The sequence below is a fragment of the Paroedura picta genome, chromosome 10 (assembly GCF_049243985.1).
Source record: "Paroedura picta isolate Pp20150507F chromosome 10, Ppicta_v3.0, whole genome shotgun sequence".
In the NCBI taxonomy this organism is placed as follows: domain Eukaryota; kingdom Metazoa; phylum Chordata; class Lepidosauria; order Squamata; family Gekkonidae; genus Paroedura; species Paroedura picta.
The window spans coordinates 52,205,790-52,224,699 of record NC_135378.1 but is presented as its reverse complement, the minus strand read 5'-3'; the positions used below and the strand labels follow the sequence as shown (position 1 = coordinate 52,224,699).

Below are 18,910 nucleotides of genomic sequence, written 5' to 3'. Positions count from 1 at the left end.
GCTGATATGTGCGCTGCCAAGTCATCGTTCACTCGCTGTAGCAGGGGTCACTGGGTTTGGGCCCATTGAGGTGCATGACTCCTATCACTTATGAAGGTTTGACAAGACCCAGTGCACCCCTCTCAAGCATGGTGCCCAGGGCATGAGCCCTAGTCACCATATCCTAAATACCCCATTGCTGATTCCTTAAACGCTGCAGTCAGTGCAAGAGATATGTTGCAGCAATAATTGAAATTGTTTCATTGTTTGTAGTTGTGAATCAGATGCCATTTTTGAATGTGTGCTTCAGATGCCAAGCATGTTGAATTCTCTTCAGAGCTTAATTTACTTCAGAACTGTACTCGTCAAGCATGGCATCTTGGGGCGAGGTGGCTCCAAATCTAAACTTGATGTCCATATGAGGGTGTTTTATTGGTTAAGAACAAACAGTTTTTACAAAAGCTTCAAGGGATCTGAGCATCATTGTGGTTTGGAGCCTCCTTTCTCAAAGGCCAAGTAGTAACATTGAATGGGCTGTGCCACTGCGTCATGTTACTGCTTCATGTATTCAGGGTTACTTCTGTGCCACACCATTTTTCTTCTTATGTTTGGGTATTTAACCCATTTTCAGAATTTGGAATGTTGTTCACTAGCCGGCAGCGCTTTTGCATTATTGAATGGATGGAAGTGTACTGTACTGTCACCCAAGTTGCTGTATGTGCTCAGACTGGAGTAACTCTGCATAGAACTGCACAGAACTGCTCTGCATGGAACTGCTCTCAGGATGGTCTGAATTAATAGACTTACCTTTTGTTTCTGGTATTATCGATGTTTCTCCACTTAGCTGTTTTCTGGGATTCTCCCTAAAGAAAAGGTAGCTTTGGAAAATATTTCCACAATGTATCTGTCTTTAATGTCAGTTCTCCCCAGGCCTAAATCATAACTGTTGCTAACACAGCTTACTTGCGTTTACTCATAGACAAACACGAAAAAAGAGAATTTCTATAGCGTGTTGGAATATTTTGGCTGATGAAGAAAGATACTTCTCTTTTGATGTCTGCTGCTGTTATAAGATATCTGTGCTACTTCACACTGTAAATTAATTTACTTTGACTTGTATTGACGTTGTAACCCAATTTGTCTCTCTTGCTACACGAACTAATTCATGTTGTCTTCAGCTGACCTTTTTGAAGTGAGGTTTGTTCTAGGCATTGCAATAAGACTTGATAAAAGGATCCCAATTGTATACTGTTGGATTTTTTTTAAAGCTTGTTGAAAGCTATGCTTAATGTATATGTTTGAAATTCCCCTTCACACACAATTTTTGTTTATAATATAAATTTGTGCATGAGCCTCTTGTGGCGCAGAGTGGTAAGGCAGCCGTCTGAAAGCTTTGCCCACGAGACTGGGAGTTCAATCCCAGCAGCCGGCTCAAGGTTGACTCAGCCTTCCATCCTTCCGAGGTCGGTAAAATAAGTACCCAGCTTACTGGGAGGTAAACGGTAATGACGGGGGAAGGCACTGGCAAACCACCCTGTACTGAGTCTGCCATGAAAATGCTAGAGGGCGTCACCCCAAGGGTCAGACATGGGGGATACCTTTACCTTATAAATTTGTGCACTGAAAATCTTCTGCTGTAACTCTTACATGCCTGGGAAATATTTCTAACATTCATATTAGTTAGAGCTTTTCACAAATGCATACTTGAAGTTCAGGCTACATTATTGTTGAATTATTTTATTTATTAAGTAAAATGCTCATGATGTATATAATTAAAACATACAAAAGTCGGAAAATTTCCAATCCTCCCCCTCCCAATCTAATAAAACTCCTGCAACCTATGTCCTGGTAAATAAAAATAGCCCTATCATGTCTCCTAAGAGTTTCCAAGAATGATACTTCCCTTGGGAACCCATTCCATAAAATGAGAAAGATAACAGGAAGAAAAGAAAAATGGGTTCTTGATCCTGAAATGGGGGAACAACGTAAAGTAGCAATCTGAAAACTGGCTGGCACATACCTTTTAGTTATATGGATCCTAAGCCATGAAGGACCTTGGATTGAATTTGTGGGTGAACATTTAATAAGTGACGATGACCATCACATAACTACAATTAAGCCGCTTCATTCTGAATCAGTTGCAATTTCCAGGTTGTTACAAAAGGATGGACCAATATGGTCAAGTCAGCTGAGACTAGGACAGGAGACTACTGGAAAACCAGATACAACTGGTTAGAAGGCACTCCTGGCTACCCTGTCAACCAGCTTTTAACCTCCTTTGCAAGTGCTAGCTGCACTCCATCCACTACAGGTGGTTCCAGTCACCTCTGTCTTGTCTAGATTCAGGTAGTTCTGCCTTAACCAGGGCCTCAAAACACAGTTTTAGATATAGGATAGATACACATTGAGTCTTAGATGATCTGAGCACCAAGCTTCTTGAACATTTATTCGTGTGGCAAGTAGAACTTCTCTGCACCAAAATTCAACAAAGAAACATATACCGTGCCCTCAGTCTAGCTCCTGTAGAATGCAGCTCACTGTGTGCTATGATTAGTGGTCCCATATGTGTATTCTAAGCACATTGAGTCAATTCACTGAGGACAGCATTGCTATCATGATGTGAACTTGCATCAAGATGTACCCTGGCAATGAATGTGGAAGCCTGCTTCTTTGCTTCGGCTGTTCTTGCTTGAACACAGTACTTTTGTTTCTTTGAAATCAGAAACGTTTGCTGCTAGTCACACAATAAAATCACATTTTTAAATCGTAATCTCCGTGTTAAAAAAGTAAAAAATGAAACAGTTCTAAGTTAGTTCATAAGGATTTCTTATATTTTTATCAAATCTTTTTGAATATTTTTCTCATTGGGTCTTGTGCCTGTAAATTAGATGTAGGTGTATCACACACAACCTAATTTACTACAAAAGCCCGTGTTGTGTCATGCAAAGGCATCAGATGCACAGAAACAAGCTAAATAGCTCTTATGTGACAGCGAATATGATTAGTGTGTTAAAATGAGTCATTTTAGAAACCAGCACTGCCTTCCACTAATTTACTATAGCTTAATTTATATTCTGGAATAGCAGGTTCAAGGAACATTGTTCAGATCACTTTTTTTCACCACTGTATCTGAATAACTTTGTTTTTATTTTAACCATTCTGATTATTATTTTACAAACAGGGAATGTGCAAGGATTTGTAGGGGAACACCTTATTCTCCCCACCTCTTCTATTTCCTCTGTTCCTTTCCTGAAAGTTCCTGTAACTACTCTCCTTTTCTTGCTTTCTTGTTCCTTCACCCACCTGTTCTTATTGGCCCCCCTGTTTTCCACTTTTGTTCCCACTGACTGTGTCTTCAATAAAATTCTGTTGCATTGTGCCATCTACCTGTCAAGATCAAACCCAGTTGCAGGGTGCCAGACACTGGACCAGGACCAGGAACTCTCAAGAACTCAAAGAGGACACCTTTCCCCAGTATCCCCCTCTCCACACTCTTTCTTTCCCCCATCCTTCTGGAAGCCTCTGTATCTTTACCTTTTCACCTGCTTCCCTCTCCTTCACACCATTCGACCAGCCTTTTGTCTGCCCCCTGTCTTCAGCTCTGCAAAGTCTGCTGCACCTTCCTGTTGCCTTCTAATGACAGGAACTAAGGCTTGACTGTTGGCAGTACTGATACGGTTACCTAGTAATTTCTGTAGAGGACCTTGGTTTCTTAAAGTTATATTTCCTTCTTCGATGAGGGGAGGGGTTAGCCACTATATATATGTATAAATACATTTCAGGTTGTTCTTCAATCCTGGGTTTTTCCTCAGGTTTGTTGAAAGACCACTCTTGTCTATTCATGGCTCAAATCTCCATATTTTAGTATCCACAGATGGTTCCACCCTGAGAATTAGACAGAGGGATGCATTGCTATTTGGATAATAAATAGATATGATTTAGTACTACCCTCTTGTGTTAAAATATTTCTTATTTTTCAGGTGATAGTCTGAGCCCGCCCAAAGAATGCACTCCCACTGGTAGCACAGATTCATTGTCTTCACAGTCTCCTACAGCAGCCACCCCAAGCAGCCCCCCAGAGATGGAAAAGAACAATCTTATAACAGAAAGTGGTGACATGACAGACTGGACAGTCAATCTGTAAGTAACTTTATTTCAATTTAAAGCAGGCATAAAATGTAAAACTCTTTTGGGAAACAGATTTCTTCTTCACCTTGTATGGCAGCATCTAACAGATTGACAAGGATAACTAGCATTTGTTCTTAATGTTTAAAAATATAGGTTTCTTTTATAAGAATAAAACAAGGAAAATATCTCTCTTAATTGTTATGTTTGCTTTATGCTTTCAAAACTGAAAAGTTGTTTGAAAAGTGTATCTTAAGAACAGTATGAAGGTACAAGCTGTAGTCCCACCTTTAAAGCTAGTTGGGTTTGCTCTAGCACCTGGAGCCTGTCACTCAGAGAAAATAGACAAAAGTGAGAATACTTATTGGACATGCTGACAATCAGGACAGCCTCACTGGATCCCACCCTGTGCCGAAACCTCCAACACCTGAGTGGGATTTTCAGTTTGTCTTCATCCAACTCATGGATTGCCTGTTTGAATTGTTAGTAAAATGAATAAAAAGAAAGGCAGGAACTCTGAGCAGGGGGACGGGAGATCGAGATTGAGTAATAAAAGGAAGGCAAACCTGAAGTGCGAATAGAACCACACACTAAGGGTAATCTTGGGTTCTTACTAGTTCTCCTGATCCCCCAGGCACTGTGTCTCCTATTGCAGCTGTGGAAGGCCCTTTCATTTGAATGCCAGGGGAGGGTACTGGTGAGCCTTGGCACTCTCAGGCACCATGTTTACTTCAAGACTTCGGTCCTTTCCACCTACCTCCCAAATCCAAACTCTAAAGCAGAGACGACCTGGCGTTCTTTGAATGCTCAGAGAGCAACCATTGTTCTGTCTCAACAACAATCTGTTTTTCTCGGTTATCAAAAAATGAAGCCACCTAACAGTGTGTAGTCTGACCATTTTAGAGGATAATTGAGGCCTTGGGTACAATCCTTCCCTCCTTCGAGAAAAAGCTCTTTGGATTAAATGAAGCCTTGTTTCACCCTTCCTCAGTAAATTATACAGGGAATAGGAGATCAGGGCTTTTTATTTGAGAAAGCACACAGAGATCTTAACATTTTAGAACATGCTAGTCAGTGGAAAGCATAGTTAGCATTACCCTAGGACGCTTATGGAGGAATGTATGAAGTGCAGCATCTCCCCCTTCCCCCCTCCTGGTACTATTCAGTCTAAAAGTTCAGCCCTCTGTGCAATCATTTGGAAAAGAGAAATGTGGAATCACAGTGGCAGTCACAGTGGAAGATTGAAGACTTGTGCAGTTGCAATAGTTTTTCTGTGCTGTGTAGCCCAGGGAAACATTCTATTTTGGGTTAAACCTTTATAGAAGGTGAATAATACTAAGCCTTGTTAAAAGAGCGAATCTCTTACTGCCATTCAAAGTACCCAGAAGGAAGCCTGTATAGCTGATTGCTTGTTAAAAAGTTACGATTACAGCTTTTGCTATTTCTTCTGTTAAGATAAAGACCTCACCCGTTCAGAATCAGATGTCTATTTTTTAAACTACTTCTCATCTACCTCTGCCAGTGTGGAAGAGCTTTCAGTCCAACTATCTCTCCCTTCATACATGATAAATTTCCTACACAAACTTGCCTTTATGCAGAGAATGTTATTTTCTATAACCTGAGAGAATATCCATGTTTGTATTTCCAGTTGATACTAAATTCCCCAGTTTAACTTAACCCATTACAGAATATGTGGTTGTCATTTGATGGGATATATGTAGTTTCCTACATGTATGTTCATTATTCGGCTCCAGTATGGTAAAAAGCAAAGCAACATGTAAAATATGAATATGAAGAACGGCAACCAGATGGAGAAAGGCTAGGCTCTCTCTGGAGCCACACAGTTCAGAGTGCCCATTGAAGTCAGAAAATAACCTCTGCTACATGATGGGTTATGCAAAAATGAGTAGGTGTACTATGGATGTAAGGATGTTCTTGGCCAGCACATACACAACATTTTATGAGGTCTTGGTTATCTTTTGGACAGAGCCTTTAGCTGATACATATTTTTTAAATATGCAAAAATATTAGGAGAGGGTGGCTATAATACTTCACATGGTTTGAATTGCTAGATAATGAGCAGTACCCTGTTAATCCATATGTGGAAGAACTAGTTCTCCATCCGTCTTCATTGCTGCAGCTTTCTGACCCCTGGAGGATCAGTGCTATGCATGAAAGAGAGTGAGGAGAGACATGAATAGAAATTTCTTCTCTCCTCTTCCCCGAGAATGGCTCCATGGAGGGGAAGAGCAATTCCATCCCCTTGCTCTCGTGCCAGTCTACCATACCACATGACTGTTTGTTTGTGTGGATTCTGCAATCCCAGGAATGATCTTCCCAGGGTTCAGAGGGAGCTGCAGTGATGGAAGGAAGCATAGGAAAACACTATGTGCCTTCCACACAAGGTTGGTAGGATAATAGAGTTATATTTACCTACTTTTGAGGCATATTTTGTCAGTTATTATTGTGAGCTGTCCATGCTGTGCACTTGCTGCATCTAACAACTACAGCAAGAAGTGTGTGAAATTATATGCTGTTGAATAAAGCACGCAGTTATTCAAGGGACAGTTGACTTAATCCTGTTTTCTTGAAGGACACTAGAAGTGCTGTTTAGGTTGCCAGGTTGTTTTTCAGTTCCTAAAGTACTGTCCTGGTTCAGCAAGTCAACCCTTTAAGTCAGTAGTCTGCCAGGATAAATGCCTTGTACTTTATTTTCTTGCAGCTAAATTATCATTCTCAAATGCTTTCGCTTGGACAAGTACTCTTGATTCATGTTTCAAATTTATCAGAGTGGCATGGAAGAGCATTGTGTTAATGTGCTGACTGATTTGCTGAGAGGTGTACAGGCTACATTTAAAGAAACTGCTGCTGCAGTGTCAGCTGATTATGTCTCTGAATGTGTAGTATTGGAATGTCTTGTGTATTATATGTGGTAAGCTGTTTTGCCTCTCTTTTACCCCACCCCTTGCTTTTTTTTCAAAGTAAAGACATTTTGAACTTAAAAAGTCATCCTGCAACAGCTTTGGCAACTAGGATCGCATCATTCTAACAACAGAGCCAGGGATGCATTATGCTCCCCATCTAATAACTAATGTACTGCATAGAAGACACTTAATATGCAAGGAACGTGTATTTCCCAGGGCCTGTGGAATATTGGATTGCATACTGAATCAAAAGTACATTATATGAGTTATTATGGTAACAGCATTTTAAAATCATAAAGAGTTCAGTGCTTGTCACATGCTCACTATGACAACCATAGAATTTCAACAGTTTTGTGAGCCAAACCTGATTTTTTTTTGTCTAAAAGGTTGGTGCAGATTCTGCCCTCTCTTTTGTCTTGTCTTTTCTCATTGATTTTTGAGATAAGATGATTCTGTTAGTAAAGTTACCTTAAGATCCAGGCAGATAAACACCAGTGAAGTCTTACTTTCAGGAGCTGGTTGCTGAACATCTAGCTTATTTTCAGTTAGGTTCCCAACATTCACACCCTCCCAGGCTTGTTTGTTTAAAATTTAACTGCACTATACAATAACTTGTCTTGTTGAGGAAGGACAGCCTCCCCTTTTTCTGCAGGCAGTGTGTTTGTCTCCATTTCAGTCATCTTCCATATTCTCCCATGATTGTCAAGAACTGTGCATGTTACCATTGGAGTATATCTTAGTGTAGATATTTTTAAACTACCAAAAAAAAACTGAGTTCCTCTTTTTAGACTTCGGTTTTATGACCCCATGAGAGAAATAAAGCATTATCATTATACATACCTTGCATTTCAGTTTGAAAGAGGAAATAAGCTGATTTCTAGGGTGACATGTGAAGTAGCCCACCTGGCTGTTTCACAGATATAGACTCTTACATTTTTATCTGTGCGGCTGGCTCAACATTTCTTTTAGAGATAATGTTTTTCTTTGCCATTCTTTTGGCCATAAGTTCTTCATATATATTTGGAAGATATTACAGAGGAGTAAGAAACATGGCTCTCAGATGTATCTGTGCTTCTCAATTTTATTTTATTTTTTAATCTTTTACAATTCCTGTAGACCACTAAACGGGCCCTTTTGAATCACTGGCTCAAATTAGGAATCGCAGGAATTTGCCAGGGCTTCTATTAGGAGCCTGTGTCAAGTCACCACAGGCTGGGGGCGAATGCCGTAGGCTTTAAAAGGATTGGGGGGAGTAGGTGATAGGAAAGACCTGAGGTCTTGGAGAGCCGCTGCCAATCAGAGGAGACAATGGTCTGATTCACTGCATGGCTGATCTGCTCTGCACTTCCATTTCTCTTGGCTAAGGCATTGTTTTGCAGGTTTTTCGAAACCAGAAGAGGATCCCTCTAGAAAGTCAAAATCCAACGCAGTACAGACATATTTATCCATCTCTCTTAGGGGAGATGTTAACCGGAGTTCCTGACAATATAACTGTCTGTAATTCCTTGTTAGGCAGGCTATTAGCCGTTGTTTGATGTTCTCAGGCTTTCATTAGAGCACACTGACTGCCAACTAACCCTCATCTGTATAAACGTCAGCATTTAGCTCAGCCTCCTCATTGTGCTACGAGATCACAGCACGGCTCATACTCAGCAATAAAGCTAGCTCAGTAAAGGATAAAATCATATTTACCTACATTATACAAAGCAAGAGTGTTTCTTTTTATTAGGAGGGTTGCTATGAATACAACCTTTGTAGACGGATGGCAGCAGACTTAAAAGGCATATTGCGATGGCAAAAAAATGCACTAGGATAGCTGGCAAATAATTTAATTGATTTCGCTGTTCTTGAAACTGAAGCTGACTACTCACAAAAGGTCCAGACTGAATGATACTGATTTGAAGGTACTAAATGCTAATTCTCTCCTGAAAAATGTCTTCTTTCAGCCCCAGCCAGACTCATTCATCAATGGTTTCCTGGATGAATGTGCAGTCAAGTACAGCACCTACCTTAGTAACACCAGTGCCACCATCTTTCTCTTTCCCCTCCCCTGCGAGAGAAACTGACAGACCGGCTGGATGGTAATGCTATGCTCTTGAGCAACTTTAATTTTTCTTTTTTAAACTCTCCATATCTCGTGTGTTATAAGAAAAACAGCATCAGGGGTTTTCCACCTTGTAAATCACATTGTACAGCATATAGGCAGTATGCCAGTAGAGGTTGTTCCTTTAATGCTAAGTACAAGATCATACACACTTTAAGAAATACCACTCATGAGAAAAGTAGGACATTTGTTTTAGGACGGAGGGAAGGGACTTAGAGTGATGCAAAGGAAAGAACCCAGTTAAAAAGCTGGACTGTCTTATTGTGAGCTCTGGCTACAGTGAGGCTCTGCAGATGGAACTGGATATGGGAGGGAAGTTTTACTATCCGTAGACAGAAACCTACACATTGTGTGACATAACTGAGTCTTGGTACTGTATATATACTCCACTTACACTGTGTGACTGCACTATGCATATCTCTGTACAGAGCAACAAGCAGTGTACAGTGGCCAAAGCTATATTTTTCATCAAGTTCTTCTTTTCCTGCGTCACTGCCCACAACTCTGCCCTAGATTTACTTTGGAATACAAAATAAATGTAGCTGCAGTTGCATGGGAGAGAGAAAAAAATGAATCTAATGGATTCCCATTTCACTACTGAATTTACTTTCCGTTAATATGTCAGATGCCAGGTTTGTTTTGGTGTTTATGAACTATTAAAATACAAATCATAATATAGCTTTCTGAACATAAGACATTAATGCCTATTTAGATTGCTTTGAGGGGGTTTTAATATTGCAGAAAATGTTTCCCTGAAGAGAAGCTACACTGTCCCCAAATGTGTTCTGATTTTTGTTGACTTTGGTTTAATATGCTTTCAGCACTCTCCTAAAAATCTCATCTGTATTAAGTACACATGATCTCCTTTGATATTCTTTTATCAAGCAGCCAGATAGATTGACAGGTGAGATTTGAAGAGAAGTACATGCCCCTATAGTAGGACCAGGTTTTTCTTTTAATCTAGCTGGATTATTTTGATACATGGACTGTGTGAATAATATTTCTGATAGTCTTTTAAAAAATAAGAACTGTACACTGATCCTGCAGAATGAAAAATTAGCCACTAATAGAGATCTTTGACTTTGATGGTTTTGCAGTGTTGTCAGCAGAAAAGCAAGGGCAGTCTATCCATGTGAAGCAGAGCATAGCTCAGAATTATCTTTTCAAATTGGAGCGGTTTTTGAAGATGGTAAGTGTTAAGAAAGATAGCTGTTATATATAATTATATATAAATGTCTTTCACTACCTGCGTGTATTATGAAAATGAGAGAGGTATTTGTAAAAATAAAATAGATCATTGAGTTTGATTCATGTCCCTCTACGGAAGCAAGAAGAAGATACGTCGTTGCATCCCAGTCCCTGAATTCTGGTATTGGGGAAACGCAACATTCATTATGTAAGCCCTTACTGTTATCCTTTAAAATTGCCAGGCAACTTATCAGTAGGTCTATACCAGGGGTAGTCAAACTGCGACCCTCCAGATGTTCATGGACTACAATTCCCATAAGCCCCGGCAAGCGAATGCTGGCAAAGGGCTCATGGGAATTGTAGTCCATGGACATCTGGAGAGCCGCAGTTTGACTACCCCTGGTCTATACAATGTATTTTGAGAACCAGAACTACATATTAAATGGATCATATAGTTGGCAATATTTCACTGTATTTAAAGGTAAAATATGGTTGGATGTCAACAGAGTTAATTTGATCACTGATAGAACTGGAATGTGGAATTGCTAAAGTCAAATAGCTCAATGAAAGTGTCAACAGTGAAAAAAAGCTAACTGTGTGTTAGGGATTATCAGGAAAGAGATTGAGCATAAAACACCTGATATTATAATTCACCTGTCTGGAATACTGTGGACAGTTCTGGTCACCATATCTCAAAAAAGATATTGCAGAGCTGAAAAAAAAATACAAAAGAACTCACTAAGATGCTTAGGGGACTGAAATACTTCTCTATGAGGAAAGGCTGAAGAGCTTGGGACTTTTCATTTTAGAAAAGAGACAACTGGGATGGGGCATGATGTGGGTTTATAAAATTATGCACACGGTGGAGAGAGTTGACAAAGAGAATTTTTTCTCCATTTCCCAAAATACTAGAAATCAAGAGCATCCAGTGAAGCTGATGGGCAGTAGATTCAGGATGGAGAGTGATTATAACATGAAATTCACTGCTAGGGGATCTAGGAATAAACAGCTTGAAAAAGAGATAAGACAGATTCATGGACGACTGATGTACCAGTGGCTATTAAGCATTGTGATTAAAGAAGCATGCTTTTCACTACCTGAAGGAGTCTCAAAGTGGCTAACAATTGCCTTCTCTTCCTGTCCCCACAACAGACACCCTGTGAGGTAGGTGGAGCTCAGAGAGCTCTGGGAGAACTGTGACTGACTTAGGGTTTTCTAGCCTGTTAAGATTATCCTGTATCCTGATTCTGTCTTATGGTGTGTTTGCTGCTACTCCCAGTTCTATATCATCTGCAAATTTAATAATTGAAAATATGTCAAAATTGTCTGCAGTCATGTGATAAGCCAGAAATTGACCATTGGGTAGAGTGCTCTAGCAATGTCTTTTTCGTCATGAAAAAGCTATCAGGGATAAAAGACAGTGGTTGTGTAAACTGGCTTGAAATCAGTTTCAAGAGAAATAACAGTGGGTCAAAAAGACTGCCTTGGTTATGTTCACATAGCTGATTTCAGAGCAAGGAGGGCTACACTGGACTATTTCACACCTTTTCCCAAGTCACATTACTACCATTATTCTTATTTATAGGGGTATCACCAACCTACATTGTGTTTTAAAGACTAAAAGCAGAAACACTGGCCCCTCTTCAAAGACGGTTATGATTTAATAGTTTTTAACAGGGAGGGGAGGAAAGAGGAACCAGGGAAATGGGCACTCACTTTAGCCATGTGTATTTAGTAGGAGATCAAGACTAAGGAAAACACGGTGAACAGCCACTGCTACTCCTCGGCCGTTGAGGGGCATCTTCCACCACACCACAAGCACATCCTTTCCATCTTGTCACCAGTTTGAAGCACACAGTGTCCTGTGAATAGTTTGGGATTTATCCCAGTTGTTTCAATACAGAACCAGTTTGGGACATGTGGGAAATACCACATGGCATATCCTGCTCAGAGGTTTCCCTTTAAATCAGCACAGAATCCCCAGCTTCACAGTCAAGATCTGAATTCCCCTGTTTTTGCCGTGGCCACGTCTAACCCCGATCCGTTTTACAAATGTTCGGTTTTATTCTTGCTGTTTTTTAAAAAGAGCACATGGACTAAAAATGAAGCCCTGAAGCCACACAGAGAATAAAATCAATGGGCTTAAGCATACCTAGCTCTGTGCTGCACGGTGGTGCCTCCATGCAGCGTTACGTACATCACTTCCGACGTGTTAACTGAAATCTTTACACTGTGTGAGGTCTATTAAGCCTCCATTTTAATCATGAAAGCTATTTTAGGCCCACTAAAGTTGGTGGCACAGTGGTAATTTTGGAGCAGGCGGGGAGTCATCCTGTTTGACGTCTGTGGGATATCTCCGGAATACACGGTTCAGGGAATGAAACTGGAACGGCTTACATGACAGCTCAGCTCTTTTATTGCTAATTATACAAGCCTTAACAAACTTACTTTCTCAAACTAACCAACATAACGAGGACCTATTCACCAATCTATACGAACCTTCCTCAAAATTAATATGTTTTTACAACTAATAGCAATGGCCTCCCTGTGCAGTGTTGCTTTACTGAAGAAAGATAAATACATCCTCCTACTTTAGTGAGCAGTTCTTTTTCCCAGTAGTGTATTTTTAAGCCTATAAATATCTACCCTGAATTTACCACAAAGAAAGCAGTTGTGGTGCAAGGAGAATAAAGTCACCTTTTAGTCAGACAACAAAGCATAATGCCTGTCATGGGCCAGGTTCTGATTTGGCATGCCCACTTTTTCTTGGCCTCAGACAGAAAGAGCTAGAATTGGGGCACTCATCTATTCCAACCCCCTTCTGAGCTAGGGTTAGGAGATAATGGAGTCCTTCTTTGGTCACCCTCAGGCCTTGAAAAAATTCCCTAATCCTCTATCCAGAAGCCCTAGGGCTGCATGGCCAAAATCCATGAGGGACCAATAGTAGCCCTGGAATAAGCTGACTGTCAGAAGCCTGGCTGTTAATACGCCAGCTGTATCTGATCAGCTGGTGGGCTTTACAGGGTATGCCCACAACTACACTGGGTCTGGTAGGTGCCTGGTTTGATGCCATGGGATACCAGGAAGGAAGTGAGGTGGTGTTCCACTAAACTACTATGGTTACTCCCCACCACATGCAAGGCAGTGGATATTTTGGTTGTCGCCACTGCAATGAAGTATACAGCTCAGGGTGCAAGGAAACACACTCCTTGGCCCTAGAGCTCCAGAGAAGAGGCAGTAACAAAACACATTGTATTAGCCAGTTCTGAAGGAAATTATGATCTGACCTGTACATGAGGGGAGTCTGCTAGATTTCCTCCAGCTTCATCAACTAGATTTACAATTGTATGTACAAAAAAGATGACATTTTAACTGAGAGATAACCAAGGAAAGTATTGGCAAGTACATTCTCCTTTTAGCTTCTTTTCCTTGGGCAAGGACGGTTCCCGGAAAAGAATAGCCCGTACTACATTCTCTCAGGAGATGCTTATTTAAAACTGACTGCCCAGTAAGGCAGTCATTCCATTTTTTTTTGTTATAACCTGAGGGTGAGATATTAATTATACTGTTGGAACCAAGAGCTAGATGCATGCTGTTCATTCTGCATGAACACTCGCCCTCTTAGACTTTCTTCTCCAGCTGGGCATGGGGTGGGAGAAACAGCTTTTGTATTTGTCCAACTTCCTCTCAAAACAGTCCCTTGAAATGTTCATTGTTACTCATCTTTTAGTAAGATGTACATCTTTTACGACTCTTTTCCCTCATGGTTGTTAGATCCAAGGAGATAGCCATGCTGGTCTGAAGTGATAGGACAAAATCTGACTCCATGGTGCTATTACCTAGAAGAGTAAAGATCACAACAAAACACCAAAATCTGTCCACAATGTTGGCAGTTACCAGTGGTGCATAAATCTCAGTGTCTTCTTCCTTCCCTCCTGAGTGTTACAAGCAAGTGTAGTGTGGAGGTGCGGGTGATGGGAGGGTTATAGGGGAAGAGCATGGGGTGCTTCTTGCACCAAAGCCAGTCTCCTACTCATCTGGTGCCAGTGCCATTTCAGACACTTGGACTAATTTAGTTTTTTTGGGCAGCCCTAACTGGAAATTTTAGTGTTGCCTTTTGTAGGTTTTGGAATAATTACATTGTATGTTGTCTCGAGTTCTGCAAGGTAGAAAGGTGCCTAATAAATGCTCTAAACAAAATAAACACAAATGATGCATAATGGGTGTTAAAATGGCTGGGGGGGGGCAATGGACAGAGATTCCAGAAACTAAACGTTCTAGGCATCTTATTGGAAAGCTTCCAGCCTGAAATGCAAATAAAGTTAGTTCCCAAATGCAAATACTAGCCTCCAGGCATAGCCCTAACATGCCATACAGTATTATGTAGACAGGACATCCTCTCTAAGCTGGGTGGAAGTTTCCCCTCTGAGTGGCAGTGACAGAATAAAACAGAAGAGGAACCAGAGTGCTGTTTGGTCAAGCAGGTTAAAACAACCATCCCTTCCCTATAAGCTTTGCACAAGCAGTTTCTTCCTTCTATGACATTGCTTGGCGAAGCCATTCACCAACTGCCCTATCTTATTGCTCTTCCTCTTCTTTAGCATCAGGATGAAGGCAATAAGCACCATATATTGTTCTCCACTGTCTGCCATTCTCTTTTATTGCCAAATATCCTGTCCATATCTTGCCTGCCCAAGAAGCAGGTGAAAGCAGCCCAAACAAGAAAAGGATCAGAGTTGAATTCCATGACCCAGGTTTTCTACTTCAAAGTAGTGAAAAGTGGGGAATAAACCAATATAGGATAAGGGGTGTACTTGTAGGGAAGAGGTCGACAGAAAAGGAAATGAAAGTAAGTGAGAAAAGAAAGACATAAAATCCTCCTTAATGGCAGTGGCACCTCATGTCAGACACAAATTTAACAGTTGTTTTAATGGTTGATGCTAACAGTATGTCAATTTGAGTGATGCACTGTCATTTCAATAGTTAAAGTTATTGGTAGAGCAGCAGAAATGATGTATTATTATCTTAATTCTTCATTTAAAGGTTTATTAAGGCATCAGGGAATTGAGACAGAGTGATGAATCTGAATTAATTTTTTAAGTGTCTGAGCACAGGCAAAATGCACCAAGAAGAAGGCAGGCAGGCATCTGGGGGATGCATCTCTGAAGGCCCAATAATGGACAAACAAGACACACATGTGGGGGGTGGGGGTACCTTCAAAGAACTTCATTAGCTCCCAGTTTGTTTCTGTGTAAAATTTCAAAGCGCTGGGTATTGACCTATAAAGCCAGTAATGGTCTGGTTCTGGTACTTGAAGGAAGCCTCTTCCTATACAAATCTAATTAAGAACGCCAGATGAGACCTATCTCAGGGTCATCCCATCATCAAATGTTACATTGGTACCTGCCCAAGAGGACCTTGGATGAGGCCAATATGGATTTCCTTCCCCAGGCATGTTGGTCTAGCAAAACTTCAATCTTGGAGGTGCTAAATTTTGTTTTCCCAAGAATTTAACATTGATAAATAGGAAATGCCGCTTCTGCTTTCTGACATACTATGCTGCTGTTGCTGCTGTCGTACACTATGTTTTCACTTTTGTCCTGACCTATTCATTCAGCTAGCTTTATTGTTGGATTTGATTAATAGCTGTAAGCCATTCTGAATGGCATTTTTATTTAAAAAAATAAATATTTAGCAAGTATGTGACAAAAGAACCCGGCCTCAACCAAACACCTGGCAGAAGAGCTCTTGTTTTACAGGCCCTGCAGATCTTTTGACAGCTCCATCGGGGCCCTCAGCCCTCCTGGAAGCTCATTCTACCACGTCAGAAAATATCATGGCCTGGCGTATCTCTGGGCCACCAAAAGATTTTATTTGTGATTTTAGTTATATAGAAGAAACTCAGAAGCAACAGCTCTCGTAAGTCTGAGGTATTGTTTTAATAGGACCTTCATCAGAAAAAGGAGGTAATTTACTGCATTTCTCTTACCCTTCAGAGGAACGATGACGCAAGGCATGACATGCCTGAAAATGTCCTGCTGAATTCCTGTGCTCTGAACTACCCGCGTCAACTGAGCATGGATTTGACTAGAAGGGTTTCTTCACAGGCTTGCTGAAATCCCCACCCTTACAGTAAATTAAAGTTCCTTTTAGAAGCAGGCTTTGAAGAGACTAAACTTTTAGCTAATTCCTCTTTTATCACATCTGACTCAGACACAATCTGCCTGTAAGGGAACTTTTGACAGAAAGCACCTATATCAGGCATGTTTTAAAATGGTAAAAAATGCAGGCCAGGTGTTCTGCTCTTTCCTCCCTTGCAAGAGGCAAATGTGGGGGGAGGCCAGCCTTTCTTCAGCAGCTGCACCAGGAGAAATAAATCTCGGGTAGTCTTATTCCATGAAGTATGCCTCTGTGCTTTAGAACAACAGGCTTGATAGAGACAATGATACTTTCCCCTCCCTCCGTGGCCAGAATTTTTGTATTTGTAAAGAATAGTAACTCTGGTATGGTTTTTTTACGTGCTTCACCATGTTTAGAAATTTCAAAGAACATTCTGCCAGGATTTGGGTGATAAAAAAATTGTTCATGAGAAACCTTCTCAACATGTATTTTTGGAATATTACCAGTTAAATACATACATATTTAGATTATGCTTTCCCAAAAAACATTATTTTTAAAAACTGTTTTAAGCGGCATGAGTTTATTTGCTTTATCTCAACTGGAAATATGGAAACTTCCATGTTTTCTTTCAAAATAAGGGCAGGGGAATTTCTGTCTTCATAATAAGGCTTCAAAAGAGTTCATTTTATACTTGCCCCTAAGGACCATATTAAGTAAAGGTGCGTGATGATTCAGGAAGGCCCCAGTTCAAGGATTTCTCCTAAGAAATTAGCAGAGTAGTGGGAGATTCTTCAGCAGTAAGTAATCAGTATTCTCTATCACATTTTTATCCCACCCTTCCTACAAGGGCAGCATACATGGTTCTCCTTTCCTCATTTTATCCTTGCAATCACAATCATGTGATGTGGCTGACCAAAAAACTCTCAGCAAGTTTCATGACGCAGTGAGAATTAGAACCTAAGCATCTCAGATCCTAGACCAGCATTAACTCTGTAATGCACATGACTCTAAGATCAGGGGAGTGCTGTGGGCATAGTTTACCTTGATTTCAGTAAGACTTTCGATAAGATTCCACATGATATTATTATTGACAAGTTGGTAAAATGCGGTATGGTCCCTATTGCTGTTAGGTGGATCAAGAACTGTTTGATAGATCTCATCCAAAGGGTGCTTGTAAATGGTTCGTCATCTTATTGGAGAGGAGTGACAAGTGGAGTGCCTAAAGGATCTTTCCTGGCCTTTGTGTTGTTCAATGTATTTATAAATGATTTGGATGAAGGACTAGAGGGAGCATTTATTTGCAGATGACACTAAACTGAGAGGGGTAGCAACCACACCAGAAGTCTGAATCAGAATACAGGATGATCTTGACAGGCTAGAAAACTGGGCTAAATTGAATTTAGGCAGATTGTGAGTGGGTGGGCAGGAAGGGATGTGCCAGTGTTTGTGTCTTGTGGCCCTTCCTTGCATACCTAGATAATTGCTAATCACCACTGTGGCAAGGTAGGTGAATTTCCCCAGGCTAGGCTGGATTCTGGATATTTTTGGTGGGGGGATTGTTGGGCCTGGGAATGAGTGGACAGGTAGTTGTGAGTTCCTGCATTGTGCAGGGGGTTGGACTAGATGACCCTGGTGGTACTTTCCAATTCTATGAATAAAAAGCTGAGTCTGTAGGCAGTTGCCTTACCACCTGTAGTTTGCAACACAAATGGCAAACTCGTGTTATTTATGGATGTTTGCTATAGTTATTATAGTCCATAAACAATAAGTTCCCCAGATGATGGTATAAATTCACCCCCACTGGATCCCCCCCATTATATGACCAGTGAAATTGTAAACACAGGAATTTTTTTAGCACTATCTGTTTAATGTGTCATCAGGCCATTAACAGAGATTCCAGCAAGTGTTAAGATGTATTTGTAATCAGGTTTGTAATCTGAATGAACACATTGAATGTTTTCCTGTGCAATGCAGTCTTAATATGCTTAAGCACCTCCACGGTGCTCTGAAGGAACCTAATGCAGACCATTTCTGGTGGTGCCAGAGCATCCCATTTAAAATGGATTTGTGTCCTATTGTTGTGCACTAAATATGACCAAAGGAGAAATGGCATGCTAATTATTAACAGAAGTTGGTATTTAAGGAGGCTTTTATTCTGCACATTCTTTTGGTAAACTTCAATAGAACCTTCTATTATGTGCTGCATTTATTTTTTATAGTATTAAAGAGATCCATTGAAGCTATATAGATTATCATTGTCATCTTGAAATTTTGCTTTAAATACATGCATCAGCAGGGTCGTTGATCTTTTTAGCAGTAATATGTAAAACTGCCAATGAAGTAAAAAGATGACTACGAATTGGCTTATTTGCTCTGTTGTAGATGGTTTGGTAAAGTTCTTAAGAGAGTATTTCTTTTATCTTGCAAAGCAGTAGCTAATAGAAAGATAGAGAAGCTATGAACCAAGCCA

General features: G+C 40.5%; 1 protein-coding gene across 1 annotated transcript in view; it reads left to right on the top strand.

Moving 5' to 3' along the window:
* The window catches only part of ARHGAP10 (Rho GTPase activating protein 10), a 129,186-nt gene that overhangs the window by 108,217 nt on the left and 2,059 nt on the right, over positions 1-18,910 (top strand). Inside the window, exons 20-22 of the mRNA XM_077300149.1 lie at positions 3,960-4,119; positions 8,975-9,109; positions 10,230-10,321. Of these exons, the coding sequence (XP_077156264.1) occupies positions 3,960-4,119; positions 8,975-9,109; positions 10,230-10,321 (387 nt within the window). The remainder of the gene's footprint in view (positions 1-3,959; positions 4,120-8,974; positions 9,110-10,229; positions 10,322-18,910) is intronic.